This window comes from Maniola jurtina, chromosome 3, assembly GCF_905333055.1.
Source record: "Maniola jurtina chromosome 3, ilManJurt1.1, whole genome shotgun sequence".
Classification (NCBI taxonomy): Eukaryota; Metazoa; Arthropoda; class Insecta; order Lepidoptera; family Nymphalidae; genus Maniola; species Maniola jurtina.
The window spans coordinates 3967792-3995221 of record NC_060031.1 but is presented as its reverse complement, the minus strand read 5'-3'; the positions used below and the strand labels follow the sequence as shown (position 1 = coordinate 3995221).

Below are 27430 nucleotides of genomic sequence, written 5' to 3'. Positions count from 1 at the left end.
GACCTTTAACAAAAAAAAGCACCTATCTGATAAATAAAAGCGCTTTCACGAAAGGGTGTTTTTGTATCGACATGGTCCACGGCATTTTATTCTACGTACGTTATTGAATTAGTTTTTTTTTCTACTGTTTACTTTTCCGGCGTGACACCGGCTATAAACCGAGTAGGTACTGGTACGGGGAACTGAATACAAATGTTGTTCCGGTATTTTTTCATTATGCGACTCAGAAGTTTCAGGTCAGAAGACTGCTGTTTGTTTCTCAGTCTAAGTTGTACCTTAAACAAATTATTTGGTTTTCCAGGATAATAAGTTGTCTATGTCAATAACATGGACGCAAGCTACCTCGGTACCAAATTTCATACAAATCGGTTGAGCGGATGGGTCTTTAGGAATCCCGTGATTTTCCGGGATAAAAAGTAGCCTATGCCTTTGCCTATATACCCGTCCCCGGGATATAAGCTAACTCTGTACCAAATTTCGTCAGAATCAGTTAAACTGTTGGGCCGTGAAAAGGTAGCAGACAGACAGACAGACACACTTTCGCATTTATAATATTAGTATGGATGACATCGTGTCAAGGTAAATAATTCTATGATACTAAGTTTAGTATTACTTTAGTAGTAACCTGTGATAATTTGTGTATTCGATCGAACCACGAAATATTTTTTTTGTACACCGTAGATTTATTTCGCGCTCAAAGACTGCAAACCGAGCATTTATTGAGGTTCATATGAATTTTGGTAACCTAAGTCTTCCCCAAATCGACGTGAACCTGCTCAAATGGATATAAAATCAAAAATATCGTTCTCCAAAAGTTAACTGACTCCTCGAATAACAAAATAAATTGCCGTGTAAAATATTATCTACCTACAGACTGACAAAAACAACACTACAAAATTCACAAAGTGAAACAAAATGCAAACAATTTTTGTTTAAATATCACCTATCAATCTTTCAACTAAAAACACGAGGGTTTAAAGTTTTACTCTTCACATAATATTGTTTTCGACGTTTATTGTTTGAATGAAAATAAGCTTTTGATAAAAATTTCAACGACAAAAACAAAATAATTCTATAGTTAATTACTAAAAAATTTAGTTTACAGTATAGTTAGTACCTAGGTAGTACCTAGTATTCATATATGGCAATTGAAGAAAAGCACCATTAATTGCAGTAATTCCTTTGAATGCTTTAAAATCATCTAAATCAGTAAATATTTGACAGAATTATACTTCAACGTCCATAAAATTTTCTCAATAGGCCCTCGAAAGGAGGGGCTCCACCGAACCTCAATTTTTGAAGTAAGAAATTTAAAGGAGGCAAATGGAGTAGGAACCTGATAAAAACGTAATAGCAAATGCTTCCGATTCAATGAATACAAATACCGAGGTCATTACGCGTCAGAAGTGATTGATATAGCTATTGACCAGGTTTCTGATTTGAGAAAACCAATACGGGAATGACTTATTAATCTTGTTTGTTTTTTTAGGGTTTCGTATCCATACCCGAAGAGTGCCAATGGGACCCTAATTAAACCTCCGCTATCCATCCGTCCGTCCGCCCGTCCGTCTGTCTGTTAGCGGACTGTATCTCGTGAACCGTAATAGGTAGATAATTGAAATTTTCACAGAATATGTATTTCTATTGCCGCTATAACAACAAATAATAAATGTTTCAAAATGACCGCCAAGAAAATTAGAAAAAAAAGGGGATTATTACTTTGATACCTACTTTAGTTTTAGAAGCTAAATATTCCTATACTCTGTTTTTAACCCCCGACCCAAAAAGAGGGGTGTTATAAGTTTGACGTGTGTATCTGTGTATCTGTGTGTCTGTGTATCTGTGTATCTGTGTATCTGTGTATCTGTGTATCTGTGTATCTGTCTGTGGCACCGTAGCGCCTAAACTAATGAACCGATTTTAATTTAGTTTTTTTTGCTTGAAAGGTGGCTTGATCGAGAGTGTTCTTAGCTATAATCCAAGAAAATCGGTTCAGCCGTTTAAGAGTTATCAGCTCTTTTCTAGTTTTCTTGTAGCAAAGAAGGTTAGATAACCGTTAGGTTCTTAATATTATGTCAATTGACAAATGTCAAGCTGTCAAGATGGACGTTGCCTAAATACATAATTATTTATTTGTAAATGATGTTTTGGAAAACTCAGATACTTTAGATCGTAGGCGCGGAATAGTCCAAGAAAATCAGTTCAGCCGTTTGAAAGTTATCAGGTCTTTTCGGTCTTTTCTAGTTACTGTAACCTTCACTTGTCGGGGGTGTTATAAATTTTTAATTTACACTTGTTAAATAGTCAAATGAAAGTATCATGCGAATATTAGACTGTTTTACGATATTATTTTTTTTGTTTATCAATATCAAAATTATCATTAGGTATATAATATACCAGAATGTATTTACTCACAGAAGCCATTTTTATAATGTAATCCATTATATGTATAATGTATATAATATATATCTAATAAAGGATTCATATTTCCATATTTCTGGCTAAACATAGGGTAATTCAAAGATACAACTGCAAAATTCTATTTGCTTAAAAAAACCTTACGAATTTTTTTATTGTTTACAGATTTTGTTCGACAGTTTCACCCTCGGTCGCTTCACATCCTTCACCGATGACGGTTGTCCAGATGGGTACATGCAGATACAGGAAGCAAGCCGTCCTCAAGTCGGGGGTTCATGGTGTGGGACCTCTTGGGGCCCTTCAATATACTACAGTGAAACCAAATCCATCACCCTCATAATACGCTTATTACATCTATCGAAAGAACAGAATAATTACAACTTCGATTTCAGAATGGCATATAAAGTTTTGAGAAGGGAATTTGCTACAGTTCGTTATGGAGGCACTCCGCCATCAGGTAAAATTTTATTTAACCCTAGTGCGCTTCCCAAAGTTTTAGATACAGAGGTAGTTTCAAAATGATAACCGATCTACGTTTATATGAAAAGCACTTGGGCTTCTCTTAAATTAAAAGATTCTTGAATTATAAAATTGTATCTATTTGCTTAGCCAAATCTGTCCAGTGGTTTTAGCGTGAAAGAGTAACAAACATACACACAAACTTTAACCTTTATAATATTAGTGTGATTCCCAAATAATGCTTTTAGATGTGTCAACTGGGCACATTAACTACTTTTTCAAAATAAAGTAATATTTTTATAGCAAAAGGCGAACGAATTTCCCAAAATTTCTGTCATAAAGTAAACCCGTATAAAATACGTTCACAGAGATTATCGTTAAATTTCGATATCTCAAAGTACATTACTTTGACTGTAACCTCGAACATCAATATTTCTTATAACGATTTTCCTTTCAGAGCGCCCCTTTTTCAAACTCAGGCCGATGTTATATCCCGTAAACATATCACGCGGAGAAGATACGAACACTGGAAGGATGACAAAAACCCTCGAGTATTACCTTGGGGATTTGATCTCAGGGACTTATTGCTCCCGGATCTTCAGTGACTGCGATCGTAAAAACTGTAGATTACAGTCTCCGAACTTCCCTGGAGTATATCCTAGAAACCTAACTTGTTATTATGCGGTTCGACAGCACGAAGTCCCTCAAGGAAAACACGCGTTGATCGTGGTCAAGCAGCCGAACGGTCAATTGATTTCCATAAGGAGTCAGAAGGCATTATACGCTCCGTCACAAAACGATAGAGAAAATAATGGGAGGGAGCTAAAGTTTTGGCAACATTGTGACGAAGTTCAGGACTACGTCACTGTTTATGACGGTTATACGACAAGAGACCCGGTGATTCTAAGGTTTTGTGGTGGAGGTGTGTCGGTACCAGAGGCTATATCTAGTGGACCAGAGTTGCTGGTGGAATTTACTACGTCACCGTTTGGTACATTTCTGCAACCAGCTACGACACAATCTTTGCATGGATTTCAGTTGGAAGTTGAGGTGAGCCTTCAAATAGTTAATTTTATAAGACTTGGATGTGCGAACCTCATTGTATTGAATGGCATTTATCCTCATTTTATAAGAATATCAAGTGATACAATAAATTAAATGTAAAACAAAATATTCTAACGCCAAAGCTTTCTTTCATAAAACAAAATATGTTAGGTCCAAACACGATTAGGTATATCTGTGCATTTAATTAGTTACATAATTACCACTATCTATCTCCATCAATCAAACAATTGAAAGCAGCCAAAAAATCAATTACCAATTTCGAAGGAATGAGAACATACAAACAATAAAGCTTTTAAAAGTATAAAAATTTTCCTCGGGAAAATTAATTACTAGAACTTCAACAAAAAAAAAGGTTTTGAAAATATTACGACTCTCTTTACAATAAAGTTTTTCTTTATCAAAGGTAAAATCACCTTGAGCTTATATAACTTACGACAATAAAGCCTCTGGGAGAGACTTCAATCGGCGTTGGCTTAACGACATTAAATCGCCTTCACCTCCACGTAGCAAGCACGGTCTAGCAATAATGGTAATAGATTGCTTTCGAGCCTTCTGGTGGTTTCTTTCAATATATTAGAGAAAACGTATTAAGTACTGAAAATTAAGGGAAGCGTTTTATTTGATTACGCCTTTTTGTTTTCCACAAAAATAACATTATTTATCATCACCATCATCGTCAACCAATTATAGACATCCACTGTTGGACATAGGTCTCTTGCCAGGACTCCTAAGGTCGCAGCTCATTTACACGATATCGTTCGCACCCAATACACGCACGGCTCTGCCTCAAATCGAAGTGACCGTTAGTTATCCACGACAGCTAGCAGAAAGGTCGCTGTTCACGCGATAACAGCTAGATGGCGGCAAGCTCGCTTAAAATGTATATACATTGTATAGAGTACGACTTAAAGCCCATATTTGAGTGTTTATTCTAATACCGTGTGGAAGCAGCGTCGTGTAAGTGAGCTACGACCTTCATACGTCACGGTCTTGCGCCGCCATAATTCAGCGGCTTCCTGCGACTCGTTTGATGTCATACGTCCACCTAGTGAGGAGTCTGCCATGTTTTCCAGTGCAAGGTCGCGATTCTACCATCTTGGGACCCAGGCAAAGCCTAATATGGTAGATATTATTGTTAGATACAAATCTTTCATCATCAAGCAGCGTAAGATCTCGTACCTGGGCCATATTTTGCGACACGATAGGTATCGCCTGCTGCAGACAATTATGATGGGTAAAATAGCTGGAAAAAGAGGGGTAGGAAGAAGGAAGTGATCATAGTTACGACATAACGTTCTCGCTTGGCTGCCTCGTGTATGAAATGATAGAAGGGCGAGCACCCTTACGAGCGAGGAAAGAGACGGTCAAGCGGGAAGAGGTGGATCGCAGGGTTAAGGTGAGAATCCGGTTCGAAGGACCAAAGTTCTATAAGGAAGTGGACTGGTATTAAAACAGTTGGAGAACTATTCCACCTAGCCAGGGTCAAGGAGAAATTTGAACAACTGACTGCTGACCTTCAGTAATGGAGAGGCACATAAAGAAGAAGATACTAATCTTTCATTTCCTTCTCTTTTTAACCCGCGACCCAAAAAGAGGGGTGTTATAAGTTTGACGTGTGTATCTGTGTATCTGTCTGTGGCATCGTAGCTCCTAAACTAATGAACCGGTTATAATTTAGGTTTTTTTGATTGAAAGGTGGCTTGATCGAGAGTAGTCTTAGCTATAATCCAAGAAAATCGTTTCAGCCATTTGAAAGTTATCAGCTCTTTTCTAGTTCCTGTCGGGGGTGTTATAAATTTTTAATTTACACTTGTATTTTATGTAGTTGACTCTTTTATTTTCGTCAAGAAACAGAAAACAGTAAGATTATATCTAAAATACAATCGTGACCTGATTTTCGTAGCAAGCAAAGCAATTTTCTATCTGATTGTGAAGAAATCAGCAATACGGGTAGAGGCAATTTATTACCATTAGTGCTACAAGTAGATCGAGTCGGGTACGTGCCACGCGACCTAATGATATTAAGCCAATTACAATTGAGTTCTCTATTGAAGGCTTTTATTTCTACTCGACGTATGGTCATCGGTTGTAGTTACATAATACAGTAATGGACTACGCATTTGGCAATGTGATTGGCATAATACAGAGTGAAACCAGAACGCTAGCAAAAATAGCGTATACTACCTTAACTCAATACAATGTCAATAACCATTTGCTTTATCTTGTAGTTTTAGTAATTTAGTAGTATAGCGTGCAAAAATGCCCTACCTACGACGCGGCATTGGCTTGGAATGACTTATTTACGGAACGTTCGTTGACTTCTAGCGTCAGTCAGATGTTTTATTTAACATAACGTGAGGAGAATCGAACCATTATAGGCTCAGAATTTTTCACCTAAGTGGGTTATATAATCACCCGTAGCTGTATATCATAATAATTCATTTCAACCAAAATCTATGTGTTTCAAGTTTCAACCCTATTCCGCGAAAACTTCATATAACACATTATAAAGTTTAGTTATTAAAAGCACTTCGTTATTAGCGAACGATATAATAAATTATTATTATGACGTGAACTTTGGTTGGATCCTTGCCAAACACTAATTATTGTGTATATAAAGCTTAAAGCTTTATGGCTACGCTTGAAACTTTTTAAATATGGAAATGCTGAGAAGTTTTAACTAAACAACCAACTACAAATCAGAAATCACAAGCTTAAATACTTTATTATTTTGAATACTAAAATTCAGTACTGTATTAGTCGCAATCAGCGATATAAAATATGTTGATGAAAGTCACCCAGCCAGTCAGTCACCGTACCTAATTGTACTGGCATTAAAAAATCCATCCTGAAAAAAATCTTAGCTCAAACAATCTCGGGAATTAATCTTGGAATCTTTTGGTTGCAGGGCAAGCATTCGTAACTCTCTCATCAATATAAAATCTGTATTACACTTAGGATTTTTTTACTGCAATCTCATCTGATGGTAAGTGATGATGCAGTCTTAGATGGAACCGGGCTAAATTGGAAGGGTTATGGCAGTTTTATTAAATCCATACCCCTTATCGGTTTCTCGGTACACAACTTTGTCGGTAGGACAATAACTAGCCACGGTAGTAACTTCCCACCAGTCCAAGTATTCCACAGTGGGAAGTATAGAAGAAAAGACGTATTATTTTTCTTTCCTTTCATCATACATCGCTCTTCTATTTCCAGGTACGCTTCGTAGATCAACAGTCACCAACTTACGCAAAAAACAAAAGAGCATGCGAGTTCTGGATCAGAGGAACAGGAAGGGGAATATTGGAACACCCTCAGCATTCTTTACCCCCAAACACAACATGCCTATACCACATGCAGGGCATTGACACATCAGGACCTTCGGGAAGGAACATTATCTACCGGAGGCAGTTCTCAGCTCCGCGTTTCAGGGTTTGGTTCTCGGTGCTGAAATTCTATGTAACCAACGCTATCAATCCTAATTTACCGGAGGATGAGTATTGTGGGAGTCATTTAAATATATGGGATGGTCCGATGAGGATATCGCCTGGTTGCAGTGATATTTTTTGGTGAGTTATATAACCAGCAGCTATAGTAAGGATAAAAATCTTGATTATTATCGAGTGCCACCCTTGAATCAAAGTATGGCAGTCAGTAGATGAAAAGTTTTCTATCAATATGCTTCTTTCAATTTCTGATAGCTAAGCCTTGACCAGTTGACCACCTTTTAACATTATATACTGTGTCAAGCAACTGTTGGTGACCTGGAAATAAATATATGGACCATCTGGCCTGGTTACTTCAGCGTATATAAAACCTTCATTGTGAGATGGACCCATCCTCAGCAGTGAGCCAGCGATGGGTTATTATTGTTGTTGTTGTGGTGGTTGATGATGATGATGATATATAAAACAATTATGTTCAAGTCTATAGCTGACTGACTGACTGAAATAGACTGACTGAATTATCCACGTCGATACTCGTAGGATGTGACGACTTTCGACGTCGACTGCTTTAAAAAAAAGTTGTAAAACTATCTTATCCGCCATTTCTGTTTCAACTAACTTATATCTATAACTATTAACTTTCGATAACACTCTCCTTTCAAGTATCATCGAAAGTGTGTTCAAAGCAAATGAAGTAACTCTCATTCTTTGTATTTCCAGTGACAAAGAGAGATCAGTACAAATGTCAAGAGCTACATCACCCCAGTCAGTGATAGTTGGTCGCCCACCTACAAACGCGACTCTCATAGCGAGGTTTTGCCGGGAACGTGCACCGAGGACCTGTGAGCATGCGCTACTAAGGAAATCTAGGGCATGCGCCCGAACAGAAAGCTTTCTGTCTAAAGGAGACTCGTTGACTTTGGAACTGAAGTTGACTCAAGGCACTGCTCTAAAGTAAGCCATATTTTTAACCGCCGACCCAAAAAGAGAGGTGTTATAAGTTTGACTTGTGTATCTGTGTGTCTGTGTATCTGTGTATTTGTCTGTGGCATCGTAGTTTCTAAACTGATGAACCAATTTTAATTTAGCTTTTTTTGTTTGAAAGGTGGCTTAATCGAGAGTGTTCTTAGCTATAATAATCCAAGAAAATCGGTTCGGCCGTTTGAAAGTTATCAGCTCTTTTCTAGTTACTGTAACCTTCAGTAACTAGAAAAGAGCCGGGGGTGTTATTTTTTAATACACTTGTTGTAATGCATGTCTTAGTTTTTTGGCATTTTCCGGTATAAAAGTATTCTACGTCACTTTCCAGTTCTTTAACAATACTAATACCCGTACAAAAAGTCACGTTGATCCGTTGCTCCGTTGCAGCGTGATTCAAGAACAAACCAACACGCAAACACAATTTCGGATTTATGATTAGGGTAGTGTTATCACTACCCTAATCCCTGATGTAGATATTGCTGGTTTTCTGTTACTGTTAACAAAATATTCTTATATATTTCCAGGCCAGTTTTCTTCAAAGCACTCTACGAGTTTGTCGATCTGCATCAAGATGGGGAGCCATGGGGTCGAGGACCTTGTTCGAGACGATTTGTCTCCAGGTCCTTTCCTGAAGCTCCACCGGATCCGCCTATTACGTTCTCTTCGCCCAGGGACGTCTTCTTGTATGGCAGAGGGGGTACAAGAAATATTAGGTAAGGCAAGTAAAATGGAATGTGATTAGGCTACTTTTTGTTAGAGTCAATTTGTTGGTGATGGTCTCACCAGCTAAATGGTTGTTTTTGGATATCACCATAATCATCATCATGATCAACTCATCGCTGGTTCACTACAGAGCACGGGTCTCCTCTCAGAGTGAGAAGGGTTTTGACCATAGTCTACCACGCCACGCTGGCCAAGTGCGGATTGGCAGACTTCACACACCTTTTGGAACATTATGGAGAATTCTAAGAATGCAGGTTTCCTCACGATATTTTCCTTCACCGTTAAAACAAGTGATATAATTACCTACTTAAAAGTTAGAGGTGCGTGCCCGGGATCGAACCCTGCGATAAGAAGGCGGACGTCCTAACCATTAGACTATCGCAGCTTTATTTAAATGGTTTTTTTTTTGTTTTTTTTGGATATAGTACTCGAACATAATATAAACAATGAAGTTATCACAGCTAAGCAGGCTTTACAAGTTAATGAGCAGTAGTCGATCAATTTATAAAATGTACTGGGAGTCGTTTATACATTGAAATTACTTAGATGAAGTCCTTAGTTGTGTACAACAGCTATCTAGGTAATAGTGACAGGCATCTACCTACATACCTACTTACACTACGCGTGGGCCGACACGCACTTGACCGATTTTTTATAACTTGATACTTTTTACTTCTAGTCTTCCATTTCCACTGAAGATTTCCACGATAATTAATTACAATAACTGTGCAAAACTATCAACAAGTGTAAATTAAAAATTTATAACACCCCCGACAAGTCAAGGTTACAGTAACTAGAAAAGAGCTGATAACTTTTAAACGGCTGAACCAATTTTTTGGATAATAGCTAAAAACACTCTCGACCAAGCCACCTTTCAAACAAAATAAATAAATTAAAATCAGTTCATTAGTTTAGGAGCTACGATGCCACAGACAGATACACACGTCAAACTTATAACACCCCGTTTTTTGGGTCGGGGGTTAATAACAATAATAATTCTCAATGTAATCAAATACGTTTTCATTCCAGTTGTACATATCGTTTCGAAGCCAACCCAGGGGAAGTGATACGGCTGCGCGTCTGGGGAGTACGTAATGGAGGTCGCCTTTGCAGATCCGTCCATTCGGCACATTCGCCCTGGTTTCGCTGTGGAGGTAACCCCACGGCTGCCGTGAGAATATTCGAAAGGCCCTGGAGAGATAGCGGACCGGGTGTGCCTAGGGATTGTCTATGCAGGTCAGTAATATGTATAAAATCTTCTCAATGTGCAAACTTGCGACACTCGTAAGTACTTATGTTGATTTTGTGTGACATTATGAAACGCTCAGCGACACACCAAGGCCTGATTAGGCAATGCTTACGAAAGGCTCAGTCAAAGGTAAAACATTTGATTTCTGTCTAAAAAATATTGATCCAACAGTGAAAAATACCTAAAGAGTCAAATTAATTAAAAAACAAGTGTAAATTAAAAATTTATAACACCCCCGACAAGTGAAGGTTACAGTAACTAGAAAAGAACTGATAACTATCAAACGGCTGAACCGATTTTCTTGGATTATAGCTAAGAACACTCTTGATCAAGCCACCTTTCAAACAAAAAAAACTAAATTAAAATCGGTGCATTAGTTTAGGCGCTACGGTGCCACAGACAGATACACAGACACACAGATACACACGTCAAACTTATAACACCCCTCTTTTTGGGTCGGGGGTTAATCACTACCTACTCATATAATTAATAAATGCCCAAGTGTGTTTGTTTCTTGTTTTCTCCCTCATCGTGTCTCAAAGGAGCAACGGCTTGACGTAATTTTTTGCATGAATATAGTTAAAAATGTGGAAAGTGATTTATGCTATTTTTGATACCGGAAAATCAAAGAGTCCCCATGGGATTTTAAAGAACTAAATTCACGCGAGCAAATTTGCGGGCGATCGGCCAGTTTTATACTTTTAGCTGAAAACGTTTGCTATCAACAATAAATGTATTTTTAACACTTTTAAATTTTTCAAGGGCCCATAAAATAATTGTTTTTTTTTATTTTCAGTGATGTCAGCGATTATGAATTCACATCTACTTCAATGGTCGCAGAACTCAAGTTCGACGTGGTGAACATGTCAGCTGTAGATGATTTTCGTTCTTTTGGATTTGAAGCCTCAGTTGAATTTATACGTCTCGAAAATGTTTGTGAAAGCACTCACAGAGTGTACGGTGCTAGTGGTGAATTGAAACTGTCAGCCTATACTCCTTTGTCAGAATCTGTAAGTACCTACTTGTACAAGTAGTTTTTGGTAATTAGTAGGTACTGGAGAACCGAGTATAAAAGTGAAAATTCGCAAGGCACATAGTTCTAAAAAATCGATAGATTTTGGGGTCCCAAGGAGCTAGACCTCGCAGCGAAAAGCTCAGCGTTAGCAAACCTCCTACTAGGTGGAGAAACGACATCAAACAAGTTGCAGACAGCCGCTGGATCCAGGCAGCGTAAGACCGTGCTGTGTGGAAGTCCCTACAAGAGACCTATTTCTAGCAATGAATGTCTATTGGTTGATGTGACGGTCACTGGCTAATTAATTTGCTCATTCAAACTGAACTGAAATAGACAGTGATTTGAATAAAAAAACAGTTTTAAAGCTTTAATAGACATATTTTGTGCACCAATTTAACATCAGCTATCACTTTGGGTATCATTATTTTTACAACTGATTTAATTTTAACCATGTCATAGACAACATAATGTCTTACTTTCGAATTGACCGTTACGAAGAAATTGCCTACCTTTATAGATCAATCAATATATATGAACATTCAATAAAAAAACAATATCCCTTATTTCAGGAGCGCTGCGACCATCGTCCGTGGCTAATAGATCCTGCTCCAGGTCGATATCTTTACATGCAAATCCAGGGTAGCTTACTGAGGGAGCCAGAGCTGGATAACTTCACTCTCCAGAATAATATTACAGCGGCACCAGATTTAGGGCACTTGTGCAGAACACCAAACCGTATTGCCATCTACGCTGGGGGACTATCACCGTTATTTATTTGTCCTAGACCTCCAGAAGAACAGGTATTATGATGGTATTTCTGATTGTAAAAATACTAATTATTTATGAAATTGAAATTGCCTTCAAAATTTTTCAATCTTGATTGGCACTAAAGAAGTATAATTTATTATTGGGCTGAGTGGCCAGAGAAAATTTTAAAGAGTTGCTTGATAAAACTTTACATGCTGATGGAAACAAACGAGTGGCGGCCGTGTGGGTTAGTTTATTTCAAAAAATGTCAGATGAAGCAGTTCATCGATGTGACAATGGGAATTAGCAGATGATTAAAATGGCCTGCTGCATGAATGATGAATGATGAGATGATGTAGGCGGATGATGATGATGAATGATGATGAATGGCAATTCCAGCTAAAATTCAAAAATTGTAAACCTATCACAGACCAGTCGGGAACTCTTGTTAGCCATAATTGGACAGCGCAGAAGATTACCAAAGAAGAGAACCATACCAAATTTCACAGTTTACTAACTTTTTACATTCATAAGAGCTCTCAGGTCATAGTAAATCGAGTTGACACAACATGTATTCAATCAGTCTTAAAATTCAATTTACAGGCAGACGATGTCGTGGAAGTATTTTCAGAAGGATGGTCCAAAGAAGTAGACTTACTCGCTCGACATGTGCTGGCGCCACCGCCTTCTGCTGACCGCTTCGACCTTGACTGGCCAAGATCGCTCTCCGTGGAGTTACTAGCGTTTGAACATGGATCTTATTATATAACGTGGCTTGAACTCTCCAGAAGGTAAATATTTTAAATGTAAAATTGAACTATTAAACTTATGTATTATTTAAATCAAATTTTAGCTTAGGTAGCGGCAGCGTCTCGTTCAGCTAACATAGAAATTAAGCTTGATAAAGGGTTTTTTGTTGCATTTAACTGAAGAAAGGTTAGGTTAAAGTTTATTATTTATTTGTTTATTGTTATTTAACAACATTTCCAAAATTTTCTGACAATAGGTTTTTATCTTTTCTGGAGACTATGAACTCAAGAGCTGGAAATGTCTCTGGCATGCTTGTATGATTAATACGTATAATACGTTTGTTATAGACACGCAAGCGACCGAGGAGGGGTATTCGCACTGTCGGGAGAGTGCCCTTATCGCTGCGAGTCTCTGGACGCGTGTATCGAGCCCGCGCTTTGGTGTGATGGCATCGCGCAGTGTCCTCAAGGCGAGGACGAACGTCTGTCGCAGTGCTCAGCGCTGTTGAGGGTGCCTGCGCACTACGCTGCGGCACTACTCGCACTTACTGTTCTCGCTGCTTTTGCTGTGGTAAGTAAATAGTTAACCAGAAGTTTGAATAAAGATAACGGCATCTCACAGTACCCATAGGAGGAGGAACACCTTTGGCATTATATTTAGCGGAACTTCTGGGATGTGAATGAAATTACTGTGAGAGGTATGAACTATGCAGCTTTGTAACGGATGGTTATTATTCGCAGTAGGTACGGGTGTGTGCTGTGCTAGCTTTATTAGAAATGTTGTAGTAATTAAGAACTATGCTTGTACGTTTTAATTTTAAAGAAATATTGCTTATGTTAAACGTTACTAGCGTTTAAATATCCATATTTTTGACCTAAACTCTTTCTTGAGTATTTTTTTTATGTAACTACACTAAAATACTGAAAAAATAAAACATACAAGCCTAGATTAAGGTTAACTGAATCTAATGAGATCCAAATTGCCTAATTTTGTAAACGTTGGGGGGGACCGGGGGGGTAAAAACGGTATCACCCGAAACGATATTTCAAGAATAAGATGTAGGCAAATTCCTAACTGGTCTATGAAAAAACTTGCCTGTACTTTTAAAATACACGATGTTCAAGTCCTAAATGTTCCTTCGCTTTTTACATTACAGATAGCGGTAGCGCGTTCATGCCGCAGACGCCGCTCAGCACTTCAGCAGCGGCTCAAGAGCCTGTCATCGGACACGGCCATTTTCGACGAGAAAGAAGTGATTTGCTGACCAAGCGAGGACTCTGTGCGATACGTGGAAGTCGACAGGGTTACCACCGTTTGACTTCCCGCACAGGGTCTGTACTTTATTAAAAATCGCTATGTGTCAGCGTTTTTGAATGGTAGATAGGCGGACAAAATGGTCCATGGTTAACGAATGAATGAAAAACGATTCGTGGTCGTTTGAAATTGCGATGTTATGTGGTTAGAAGAAATGATAGAAGAATTGCCGGCTGGCTTGGGTTATTACACCAAACTTGTTTTACCAAAGCTTTAATCAGACAAGGATTGCTGTATGATCTTTTTATTGAATAATAAATTAGTGAAAATTTCAGCGATAACTGTGGCTATGATATGAATTTCTTCATTGCGAATCTTATAAATATTAAATCTTTCCTTTCATTGTTTTGTATTTTTGGACTAATTCAGTAAGTAATACCTTTTACAGAGCCTGTACATTTTCACCTTAATCATTGATCTCATTTCCATCCAGCCATTCACCTAGTCCTAGATCTATAGACAACATAATATCTAATAGGTAATTATTTTTGGACTTTGGTAAACACGTAGGTACCTATTTACTTACAGGCGATCTTCTTCATATTATTATTCTGCAATTGTGAATTAAAACCAACTTGCTGAAATAACCTAAGTCCAGCTTTAACCAGTTCATAGTACATAATGAAAATTTTAAAAGTATTCGCTCCAAGGGATTAGATTAATATGTTGGATTTCAATTACATTTGTACATTTTGGACCAATTGCTGTTGATCGGTCGTTGTGGTTTCAATGCTGAATTTGTTTTCTATTCGTGTAAAAATATAAGTTTCACTCCACTCGCTCGGCAATGCCTAAAAAAAGGTAAAGTGCCATCATATTACATTCATAAGGTTTAGCGGGTTGTAATGTTGTTCTGAAACTCATTGAGTGAACTAGAGTGAGGAAGCTCTCGGTTTGTTTCTGATATTTTAACAAATATTAGGCTATTGTCACGTAAAATCAAAGAAAAATAGGGCTAATTTAAATAGGGCTACCTGCGTCAAATGTAAATACTAACAATTGACGCCCGCCAGTAACGTCAAAGCCTCCACGTTTTGGAAGTTCCTACTGTGAACTGTGCCTATGGGTTGTATATCATTTGTATTGATTGTATGGAAACTTGCATATTTTGTACACAATAATGGTTATAAAATTGCTGCATAAAAATGATGTCCGCGACTTTGTGGGCGTGGGTTTAGTTACTAAAAATCCCGTGGGAGCTCTTGATTTCTCGGGATGAAAGTTGTTCTCTAGGTCTTTAAATATATCCAATCCATGCAAAAAATCATGTTGCTCGGTTACGGTCTGATTGGAGGACAAACTAACAAACAAACACACTTTTGCATTTATTATATTATTAGTAGTAATGTTATACTTAAAATTTTATAAGTCTTTTTTTTTGTTAAGATTACCTAATGCCAAATGAGATGAACACTGTGGATGAATTAATGATTGATGCATAGATATGCATTGCATATTCTTATTTAAAACGCATAACATGTTGCAACTTGAATGTATAGCTGTCAGCTAATTACTTGATAGTTTGTACAAAGTGTGAAAGTGTTTTGAAGCAGTTCAATGCAATAACGCACAATGAATGTTAAGGCCGATCGACATGTGGCACAACATTTGATTTGTTTAGTTACTCGATTGTGATTTTAAAAAATGTTGTACATAGTTAAACGTAGAGTTTCTTAAGGAAAGTTCATTAATTATAATAATTACAGAATAATGTAAAAATAATAATAGGCTTTACAAAGATATTATCGTTGTGGCAATAATTTTGTTCACATTACGTTAAGATAATCGGAAGTTGCCTGTGTTCTATTGTTAACCTAAATTTGTATACGTGATATTAACTGCCATTTTATAAACGAAATGTTCATATTCAATATAACAAAATTATTGAAGATATTATTATTTATTCAACGATTACGATTTTACAAAAATTATTTTACATTTAAACAATTTATCGTCTATTGACGAAGTTACAGTTACTGGCCACGAACTTGCCACTAAATGTTAATTTATTAGAGTACATTCCAATAAAATATCGCAAAATCAATTATTAAACGAAAATAATAAGTATTAAATATCCTAAAACGAAATTAATATGGTGTAAATAAAATTAAAACTATTCATATCTTAGAAATGTATTAAAGTGATATAAAAGTTTGTTTCCCAAGGAAATTTTATTGAATTCTATAATGTCGAGTTAACTATTAGAAGAATTGTAGAGAATCGAGATCCTATTGAGAACACCTCGTTGTAATGAAATAAGATATTATTGATAATTTTATGAGAATTAGAGTGGAAGTTAATTATTAATCTTCTAAGCTACATTTGCACTTGTGGTCTTTTTTATTATTATTTTTACCAAATTATTAAACATCTGGATTTTACATACAAGGGTTATTAAGGGACTTCGTCTGTGTTGGTGTTAACTGGCGCCTCTGGCGGGCGTGCTCTGCCTTTTTGGAGTGTTTTTTTTTTTGTTAAAATTAAAACTGATTGGAAAGCGCTCTAAGGGGGTGCCGTGCGTGTATCGGCGAGCGCCGGCACAGACGGGGTCCATACTTGTATAGTTTCCCTAACTTGTTACAAATAACTACAAACTTGACATTGGCTAATCTTTGTAAAGCCAGACGAGAGAGAAAAAGGTCATAATAAGTCATAATAATCGTAATAACAATGTATTTTGTTACCTGCTGATTATTATCATTTAAATAAAAAAAGGTTCATTAAACTACACTCAAAATTAAAATATTTTCGACTACGAAACGACCCACGTTGATGTCATTAAAAGTTTTAATTATTGCCTGGCTGAATTTGCGTAGCATTAATTACTAAAACTTTAAAAACACTTCGAGTTTAAGCCTTTGAATGGCAAAAATAATTATTATTTGCACAAGGTGGCTGCCAGCTCTCGGGTCCCCGGTTAACTAGAATTTAAAATGGTTATGAAAAAACTAACAGAGGACGTAGATTTTACGTATTTAGTAAGATCCTCTATTTAATTATCACAAAAAAACAATTCATTTATTTTTAATATAGATAACATCCCTACGTTTGTAACGCGAGGGAAAAGTGGCATATGCAAGGAAATCTAATAATAATAATTATTATTTTTTATTATATACTATTATTTATATTATAATTATTTTATAAATACAATTATTGTAAAATTTGCTACATTTATTAACTAACAAATAATATAATGGCAAATCAAATTATTTTCACGAGTCACAAGTGTAAATGCAGCAGCATAGATTCTAAATTCGATTAAAAATTATAGAAACTGTTAAACTTTACGGGGTGTAGGTTTGTAATTTATGGAATAAAGTGTTCTTTATAAATAATTCGTATCGAAGTAATAATTTCAGAGTCTATTGTGTTAAACATGGCGAACATAAAAATGGTTAAGTATATTTGAGAAAGATCGTACGGGAATGATAAGTATGCAGCGATGCATAATATAGAACGTAACCACCAAGAGATAGGGATATAATAGTATTATATTATAGCATGTGAGTAGGTAATGTGCTTTATTGTTTGAATAATCTAGATTTATATACGACTATGCGTCGGGAATTCGAACGCTCTGGTTGAATCTGGCCTAGGACTAATCTGCCTTTAAAATAAAGCCTGAAATACACAAAACGTCAATGTCCAACGCAACGCAGCTCCTAGCTTTTGTAATACGGGGAACTGTATGAAGGCATTCACATTGAAGGCTCCTGAAACATTGTGCGCATGCGCTGCATTTGACGGGATTCATACAAACCACGTACTTACAAGTAATTTTTTATTTTTTTATACCACAAATCTTACACAAGTATGTGCGCGTTTAGTGTGAAGTCTTGACGTGCATATTTCCGTCGCTTCGCGTTTCTTTGTCTGTTTCAGCCTTAATTGGTTGGCTTTAATAGCTTGTTCACACAGGCTGCGTAAGCGTAGACGTAGCGCGTACCATTGCGTTGTAATGTATGGAACTGTATGAAACATGGCACGCCGCTTGCGTAAAACGTGGACGTATGTGTAACCCGGTGTGTTAGCGGTTTACGCGCGTCACTATGTATGCACGTGTCACGTGTACGAGCTTGGTGTGAATCGGCCTGAAGTCGTGTATTGGTGTATTGGGGGCAAATCGCTCGCGATAAGCGTCTTCTGATTCCACTGATATCGTGCGACGTCTGCTGTCTTCACCCGACTTTATCCAAAAAGTGGCGACTAGACTGGCAGCTACATAAAAGACAAACTACGAAAAAGCCAAGATATCTCTGGAGCATCTGGAGACGCTTGTCACGGGAAATTCTTTTAAGTCTCCTTACGCCTTGATGATTCCCAGTCTGGAGCTACAAAATGTTATGGCTATGTTAAGTCTACATTTTCTACAAACGAATGATGGATGATCTAGTCCGGCAACGATGTTCACTATCTTTAACCAATAGGTTAGTTTTAATTTGTTATACGATGTAAGATTAGTAAAGCTGATTTAGGATTATATCGTCTTCCATAACGTACGATAATTCCGGATTTCTTTTCCTTACGTTCCAACATTTGTCACAAATTCGAAGGTTTTTGTAATGGAAGTGAACTAATCCGAATCAGGTGTTATCCTGGAAGACAATAATGATGGAAAATAGCCGTTTAAGCAGAGATACTAATTTCAAATAAATCAATGAGAAAAGTTACGGTGATATAAGAAGTTTTTAAAATAAAATTATTTACTGCATGATTTTGTGTCTCATTTTTACCCTTTGATTAAGTACTTTATGAAAAGCATGGTCTCAGTGAAGTGACCTTCTTATTGTTGGCTTAGGTATAATTTAAATTAAGCATAATTAAGTAAGATATAATTTTAACAAACCCTTCAAAATAAGGTATAAAGTATAATTCTTGGTTGTCTTTGTCTTTGAAAATTCAATTAAGTAGGTACGATCTAGTGAATTAATACTTTGAATGCAAACAGTCACTGTACTTAATGTGAACTTATAGGCTATTTAAAATTGATGCTCATTTAAAATTACCCACCCATCACTACATTATAAACTGTACATTTTTTTTTTTGGACTTTAGGCCCATTCAGGCATTCCTATTGTCAATCTAACATAATAAAAATAAATTGTTACTAAAGGACGTTAAAAATATAGATTAAAAATAACTAGTCAAATAAATCTCCGAAATATTTATTTACTTACCCTTAGAAAAAAAAGACGTGCTTAGTTAAATAATTATTTAAAGTACAACAATATCAATCATAATGATCTTTAGTTTCAGACAATAATATGTATAGTAAATAATTAAATAAATCTAATAATATATTAAGTAACTTACAAGATAATCAAAATTATATTTAAGTTTTACTCCACATAATAAATTATTTGGTATTTCTAACTATCCAAAAATATAAATATTACTAATTTTAAGTAGGTTGGAATTCGGTTTTATTGGAGGTACAATCCAACATTGATTTGAATTTCTATCGCAATATCTACCTACTAGAAAAGCTAAGTCGCGCATTACCCATTACCAATCCCACCCATCAACAACATTACCCATCAACAATTGTTATCTAGTTGACAAACTGATAGTTAATTTGTTATTGGGACCTGGAATAAAAGAAGGTGGAAGAAAAACCAGAAAAATTAAAGAGGAAAAAAAATGGCAGGAATGCGATCAGAGAACAGAAAAGGCGGTATCAGACTGACGATGAAAATATAAAGAAAGCTGACGTCTCTTCTAGAATCTAACATAGTCACTGAATTCTCAGTGATGAACAACGATAGTAATAATGATGGGGAGTTAGAGACACCAACACACTAAGAATACTACATAATATGCGTAGTGAACAAATAAATTTCAATATTATGAGGGGTCTCTCCGTCACTCGCTCCATACAAACCTAGTTCCAATTTCATTTGAATATTAAGCCACCAAAGTCCATGAAATTTTGCAGACATATTCTAGAAACTAATATCTATGCCTGTGGTTTTCCAGATTTCTGTTAAAATATTCGGTTTCAAAGTTACGCGGTCTTAAAAATTCACATACAAATCTTTGAGCCACTGTAATTTTAAAACTACTTACATATTTTTAGAAAAATCTAAAATTTCTAAAACACCACAGGCACAGATATCAGTTTCTAGAATATGTCTGCAAACTTTCATGGACTTTGGTTGCCTAAATTGGAACTACGATTGTATGGAGTAAGTGACGGAGAGAGCCCTGCTAAAGAGATTTGCATTGGGCTTGAGTTTGCATTTTACGCGAGACGTATCTACATATATTACCAACATACACTCTTATAAAAATATATTTCGCTAAATTAGCTCCAATTAGCACTCGATTAACGAAAATAAATATTGCGAGATCCAAGTTTGTAACAAATTAATCGTATACTCCTTGACCTAATATTTCGAAGGCTTTCTTCACATTGTTTGTAATTTCTTCTGCTGGTCTATCGGTTGTGACCAGCCAGGTGCTGCCGCTGTCCGCTTTTTCATACGCAGCCAGGAGGCCTTCAACAGCTGAGTCTACACTGTAGAGATGAAAAAAAATTATCATTTTCCCGCGGTTAATTGACCCATGATTCTAGGTCAACGGGAAGTACCTATAAGTTTCTTGATAGACTGACAGACAGACAGACAGACAGACAACAAAGTGGTCCGTTATATACATGACATGACATGTTACATAAGGGTTCCGTTTTTCCTTTTGAGGTATGGAACCCTAAAAACAAGAAAATAATAATTTACTTATTCATCTTGTGCTTATAAGTATAAAGTCTAACAAACTTAAAATGACTGGTAAGTAGTGGTTAATAAATAAATACTTAATAATAATTACCCACAATGGCACAAGATAAAAAAGCCTCGACGAGCCAGCATTAAGAGGGGTCTCTCCGTCACTCGCTTCATACAAACGTAGTTCCAATTTCATTTGAATATTAAGCAACCAAAGTCCATGAAATTTTGCAGACATATTCTAGAAACTAATATCTATGTTTGTGGTTTTCCAGATTTCTGTTAAAATATTCAATTTCAAAGTTACGCGGTCTTAAAAATTTACATACAAATCTTTGAGCCCCTGTAATTTTAAAACTACATATTTTTAGAAAAATCGTTTCTAGAATATGTTTGCAAAATTTCATGGACTTTGGTTGCTTAATATTCAAATGAAATTGGAACTACGATTGTATGAAGCGAGTGACGGAGAGAGCCCTGTTAATAATGTTGCAGGTTTTGATAAAAACCTGAGCATTATAAATGCGATTGAGAGATTAGTGATTCACTGCTCGTTGAATTGGTATTCATATAAAAAATCCTGCCAAGTGCAAGTCGAACTCGCACCGCAGGGTTCCGTATTTATTAGGTACACGAAATTAAACTTTAATTTTTTAATGATGTAACCACAAATTCATGACTATTGGATTTTTTTCCTTTACTTGTATAAAACATTGCTACCAGCCAAATTTTATAATTCTAGGTCAATGGGATGGATTTTGATTCCCTTGAGCAGTCTTCAGATCAGAGACAGACACGTCAAACAAACGGATAGACAAAGAAGTGATCCTATAAGGGTTCCTTATTTCTCTGGCGATACGGAACCCAAAAAAGGATTTAAAGACTAGACATTGGGTAGAGATAATTGAGACTTACCACTGAGCAGGAAATTTCTTGATTGCAACCATCATTCTCTCTTCCAAAGCTTCGTCGATACAACCGATCCGTCCTCTGATCAGATTTGTGTCGGTTATACCAAAACAAATCGCGATCACGCGAACATCTGACCGCGAGTAATTCTGTTTCATCTTAAAAAAATATTAACATTAATGTTACTGATCATCAAATAGGCGATGATGGTTAAAACTTAGTGGATAATAGCAAAAACGGACAGACGGATGTCAATATTTCTTGGAAGGAGCATAAGATCAATTTTAAACACATTGAAAATAAAGATGCGGCTACCCAACATTATGTCTACGTCTTTCTGAAAGGAAAGCTTTTGGAAGGGATTTTGTCTCCTTGTCTAACAGCGAGATCTATTCTTTACGTGAACTTACCCCTAGACAGTTGCTAAACTGAAGTACAGCGCTCTTTGTGGCGCTGTATATGGGCAGAAGAGGGGTTTGAATCAGCGCCACTATTGAGGAAATGTTGATAATCGTGCCGCCTCTACCATCCCTGTCCTTACGCATTAAATTGTACGCTTTCATCGACCCCTTTATTAATCCTGACTGAAAGTTGAGTAAAAAAAAATTTCTAATTAAACAATCTTATTTTATTACCCACGACGATGTATTGATACAAGTATAATCAATATTTATATGCCATGATAATAAATACGAAAGTCTGTCTGTCTGTCTATCTATCTGCTTTGACAAGTGACACAGAAATAGTTTATATCCTGGAGAAGGCTATCATTAGTATAATAAATATTACAGATCTTCCATCTTTATGGTTTATATGCACATTAATTAATGTTTGTGGATATTATCATTGCAGTATCAGAACTCGTTGTTCAATGACATTTATGTCAATTAGAGGTAGAGCCAGAGCGTGCCAGACCTTCGTTGTTTAATAAAAGCTGAAAATTTCTCTGCGTATTGTCCCCAACACAGGGAGGAACGTTCAGCGACTATGAAGTTTGAATCATGGTGGCTTTGGGAGACAACAGGTAATAAAGGTGTAAAAAAAAATTGGTTGTCTGTAAAGTTGGTTTACTGACGATAGTTGAACGTGACAACAAAGGCCGATTGTGCTTCTTTGTCGCTTGTTCCACGCTCTCGCTTGCACTTCAAGCCTTACATGGAACGCCTCAGAGCGAGGTAACGCCGCATGAGTCATGTTTTTTCGTGCGTGCAGCCGGCTCTATCGAATTATAAGACGTTGTCACGTCAAAAATCTTACGTCAGAGTACAATTTTTTCTATATTTTCTTGGGATTAGTATTAGAAATCACGTCATGCATTGTCAGACACTTCGTGTCGCGGTAATCCCTTTTGCACTTTATACCGTTCTGTTCGCTACCCATTTATTTATTTATTTTACTTACCACATTGACTAACATCTCTTGCTCATATATATCAGGGTGATCATTCATTAGTCCAGCATTGTTTATCACGCAGTCGATATAACCGAATTGTTTGACGGTTTCATCAAAAGCTTCATCCAAATCGTTAGTAGCGACATCGCATTTAATAAATATAACTTTCTCAGCTCCATGCTTGTCGTTTAATTCCTTTGCAAAAGCCTCTCCGGCTTGTTTATTGACATCTAACACTGCTACGTTCTGAAAAAATGAACAAGTGTAAATTAAAAATTTATAACACCCCCGACAAAGTATTTGAGTTTTCCAAAACATCATTTTCAAATAAATATTTATGTATCTAGGCAACGTCCATCTAGACAGCTTGACATTTGTCAATTGGCATAATATTATGAACCTAACGGTTATCTAACCTTCTTTTCTACAAGAAAACTAGAAAAGAGCTGATAACTCTTAAACGGCTGAACCAATTTTTTTGGATTATAGCTAAGAACACTCTCGATCAAGCCACATTTCAAACAAAAAAAAGTAAATTAAAATCGGTTCATTCGTTTAGGCGCTACGATGCCACAGACAGATACACAGATACACAGATACACAGATACACAGATACACAGACACACAGATACACACGTCAAACTTATAACTCCCCTCTTTTTGGGTCGGGGGTTAAAAAGGGGTCTATGTTAGTCGATCAAATAATGATATTGATAGCAATGGTGCTGTCCTTTTACTAAAAAGCCGCTAACATCATAAATGTTTTGATGTTATCACGAAAAAAACGTGAGAAATTTCAAAAATTAGTGTTTGTAAATAAGAATGGTGAGTTATGTACCGAATTTCTTAGTTAGTTTTTAGTTAGTTTGATTCTACTTTTTTTAAAAATAGTTTTTTTTTTCTAAATTCCCATGTTTTTGGCCATAAGCAGATTAGGTGATTGATTGGTTGGTGACTCAAATTGTTTAACGCCCACTTCAATTCAATTCAATTCAAAATGTTTTTATTCAATTAGACTTTTACAAGTTCTTTCGAATCGTCAAAAGCATCTACCACTGGTTCGGAATGCCTTTCCTACCGAGAAGAACCAGCAAGAAACTCGGCGGTTGCTCTTTTCAATGATTTGATATACAATATTATGCCATGTATACAAGCAATTGAAGTCCTGCGCATTGCTGGAGCGAATCGAAGTTCAAATCCACGCTTTTTTATCATTTACATAATCTTCGATAGTATAATATGCTTTTCTCAGGAGCATATTTTTAATAGATTTTTTGAACCTGGGTAAAGGCACTAAGATTTTTGTTTATCATTTGTATGGGATTATGTAACAGAAAGAGCGCTATAGTATTAACTTTTTTCTGCCACTTTACCGGCAAGCCGTACCGCCAAGTGATTTAGCGTTTTGGTACGATGCCGTGTAAAAACCGACAAGGTGTCGGTTTATTAACAACTGACGTACCCCTTTCCAAGTTCCAAGTTAGCTTGATTACTGCCAGGCGAGACAGCAGTCATGGGTTAATGTGAAACGGAATAAAAAAAATCGGTTCTTTCCTTGGGACGTGAAGGAGTAACAAACATCCAAACATCCAAAGATTCACATTTATAAAATAGGTTTATAGGTAGGTATTATTATGATTAATCGGTATTTTCCACTCTGGTGGGCCTTTAGTAGGTAATTTTATAAGATCTTCATTCTGAACAATAATATCATGCGTAACGTTGTTTAAACCTTGATAATTTCATAACTTTGCGAAGTCTTGGTACGAAATGTAAATAATACTCTAGATATCTTGTCATTTATTAATAGTTCATAGTTCTTGTTAAATATTAATTCAAGACTCGAGTATGCTAGTCAAGTATGTAAAGATAAGGCTTATTGTTAAACCTGGCGGTGATTCTATTTTTAACCTATTGCGTGGACTAAGTTGAATGAAAAATTGTATTACATTATGCGATCCTAATAGCATCGCTTACTTATCCTAACTACCATGTCAATCCAATATATAGTATATCTATATCTATTCTAGGTATTGTTGTTGCGCATGTAAATCCGTTATGTATTTTTTGTATTTTCGTTTTTGATATCATTTTATTCAGTTTTTAAAGGTGCGTGTGCACGCAGAAAGCAGTTGTGTGGTACTCCAAGAGATAAATAAGCCTTTTAGCCATGTGATTTAAATCTAAACTTAGATCATTTACTGTGGATTCCATGCCTTAATTTATTAAACCTTAACGGGTTTTTAATCATTAACTGGTTTCGGAGTAATGAAAGCACCGATTAGGTGCAGTCTTAGACGAGGTTAACCACTGGTTGGCTAACATTTTTAAAAGTGAACGAACGTCCTAAACCTATATTTTAGACTAGCTGACGCCCGCGACTTCGTCCGCGTGGATTTAGGTTTTTCGAAATCCCGTGGGAACTCTTTGGTTTTCCGGGATAAAAAGTAGCCTATGCATGCGTATGCAGCACGTACACGTTCACACATTGGTGTGAATCGGCCATAAGCCCTAATGCCGCTTTGCTCACGTGCCCTGATGTGAATGCCCCTATTTTGGCGCGAAATAAGCGCGCACAGTGAAGGCAATATTACGATCGGGTTTTTATTCAGTGGTTTTAGTGAGAATATTTTCTTTTTCGAGATAAAAAGTCTATAGTCATGCGAAAAATCTCGTAAATCCGTTTATTTGTTGCTGCGTGATTAAAGGGCAAAGGCTGAAAAATGGCACGCTATCCCGAAGGAAACGTATATTTCCCCGGGACAAAAAGAGCCTTTGTAACTGTTCAGGTCTTTCACAATAACCTTGCAAAAAACCACGTCGATGCGTTGCCCTGTTGCAACGTGATTGAAGAACAAACAAACACACTTTTAAACTTATGGTGAATGACAAATATTTGTGATAATTTTGTTTTCCATAACAACATATAGATAGTATAATGTAGATAACGGGTACGTAGCATTTATTTGTCGATATTTAAGCTATAATAATAATACAGATAATAATAATAATAGTCACTGGGGCATTTTATTAATAATTTAGGTACATTTAATAATATTACCTATAGGATCACGACCGTTCTGCCAAAAGTGTTAAGAGGGGTCTCTCCGTCACTCGCTTCATACAAACGTAGTTCCGATTTTATTTGAATATTAAGCAACCAAAGTCCATGAAATTTTGCAGACATATTCTAGAAATTAATATCCATGTCTGTGGTTTTCCAGATTTCTGTTAAAATATTCGGTTTCAAAGTTACGCGGTCTTAAAAATTTACACACAGATCTTTGAGCCCCTGTAATTGTAAAACTACATATTTTTAGAAAAACCTAAAACACCACAGACACAGATATTAGTTTCTAGAATATGTCTGCAAAATTTCATGGACTTCGGTTGCTTAATATTTAAATGAAATTGGAACTACGATTGTATGAAGCGAGTGACGGAGAGAGCCCTGTTAAGAAGACAAAGAAGAATAGATTAAGTTTATAATAATAATTAATCAATCGGTACTTCAGTAATTATAGTCGTTTAAAATTATGAGGCACTTAGTAATCTACTGAATTTCTTAACTACTTAGAAAATTAATAAATTACACTTTTAATTATTATTTCTTCTTTGGTACTTTTCCCATAATCAGATGTAGGTACCTACACCATTTTTCTAACATCTTCTGTACCTAAATAAACACGCTACAAAAAAATATTTTATAAATATTCTAAGAAGAATACCTTGGCTCCTTTATCCAATAAAGCGCGGGTCACACCAGCGCCTATGCCCGAAGCGGCGCCGGTTATCAAAAACACTTTGTCCTTCACGTCAAACATATTCGTCCGTTCACAAACACACACCAACGCCAACTGTTCATATGTTGAAAGGATGTGATAAACGTGCGTTGCAACAGACAGGACACCTATTCGCTCAACGTTGTTGTTGTTATGTTAATGATACGAAATCGTAACTACATCTGTTTCCTATCGCTATTATAATAAGTAATTTGAACTATGTACTACAATATATTATATTATGTACGGTTCCGTTCGTTCAAGGTTTGGAAATTGAGGAGATTGAAATAGTAAAAGAGAAATAAATTTATTTCTTATAATAGGGGTTAAAGTATGAAATTGCCGTTTTATTGTAATAGGTAATTCGAATTGACATAGAACCTTCATGGTTTGAGATTTTTGAGTGAAAATTTTTTCATACGGTACCTATGTAGTTCTTCTTTTAAAAAATGTGC

General features: G+C 36.3%; 2 protein-coding genes across 2 annotated transcripts in view; one reads left to right on the top strand and one right to left on the bottom strand.

Annotated features, from left to right (window-relative positions):
• LOC123880993 overlaps positions 1 to 14984 on the top strand; it is a 142369-nt gene extending 127385 nt beyond the window's left edge. Inside the window, exons 4-14 of the mRNA XM_045929491.1 lie at positions 2584 to 2875; positions 3335 to 3927; positions 7159 to 7511; positions 8109 to 8342; positions 8894 to 9082; positions 10122 to 10328; positions 11138 to 11351; positions 11926 to 12156; positions 12707 to 12894; positions 13201 to 13423; positions 14010 to 14984. Coding sequence (XP_045785447.1) covers positions 2584 to 2875; positions 3335 to 3927; positions 7159 to 7511; positions 8109 to 8342; positions 8894 to 9082; positions 10122 to 10328; positions 11138 to 11351; positions 11926 to 12156; positions 12707 to 12894; positions 13201 to 13423; positions 14010 to 14117 — 2832 coding nt within the window. The 3' untranslated portion in view covers positions 14118 to 14984. The remainder of the gene's footprint in view (positions 1 to 2583; positions 2876 to 3334; positions 3928 to 7158; positions 7512 to 8108; positions 8343 to 8893; positions 9083 to 10121; positions 10329 to 11137; positions 11352 to 11925; positions 12157 to 12706; positions 12895 to 13200; positions 13424 to 14009) is intronic.
• Positions 14985 to 20533: 5549 nt separating this feature from the next.
• Positions 20534 to 27114, bottom strand: LOC123880998 (15-hydroxyprostaglandin dehydrogenase [NAD(+)]-like). The gene is made up of 5 exons (XM_045929500.1): positions 26922 to 27114; positions 23203 to 23439; positions 22212 to 22385; positions 21808 to 21959; positions 20534 to 20687 (listed from the first exon to the last, which is right to left on the bottom strand). Exons 1-5 carry the CDS (start codon positions 27015 to 27017, stop codon positions 20537 to 20539), a joined length of 810 nt encoding a protein of 269 aa, XP_045785456.1. The 5' UTR covers positions 27018 to 27114; the 3' UTR covers positions 20534 to 20536.
• Between the last annotated feature and the right edge of the window lie 316 nt (positions 27115 to 27430).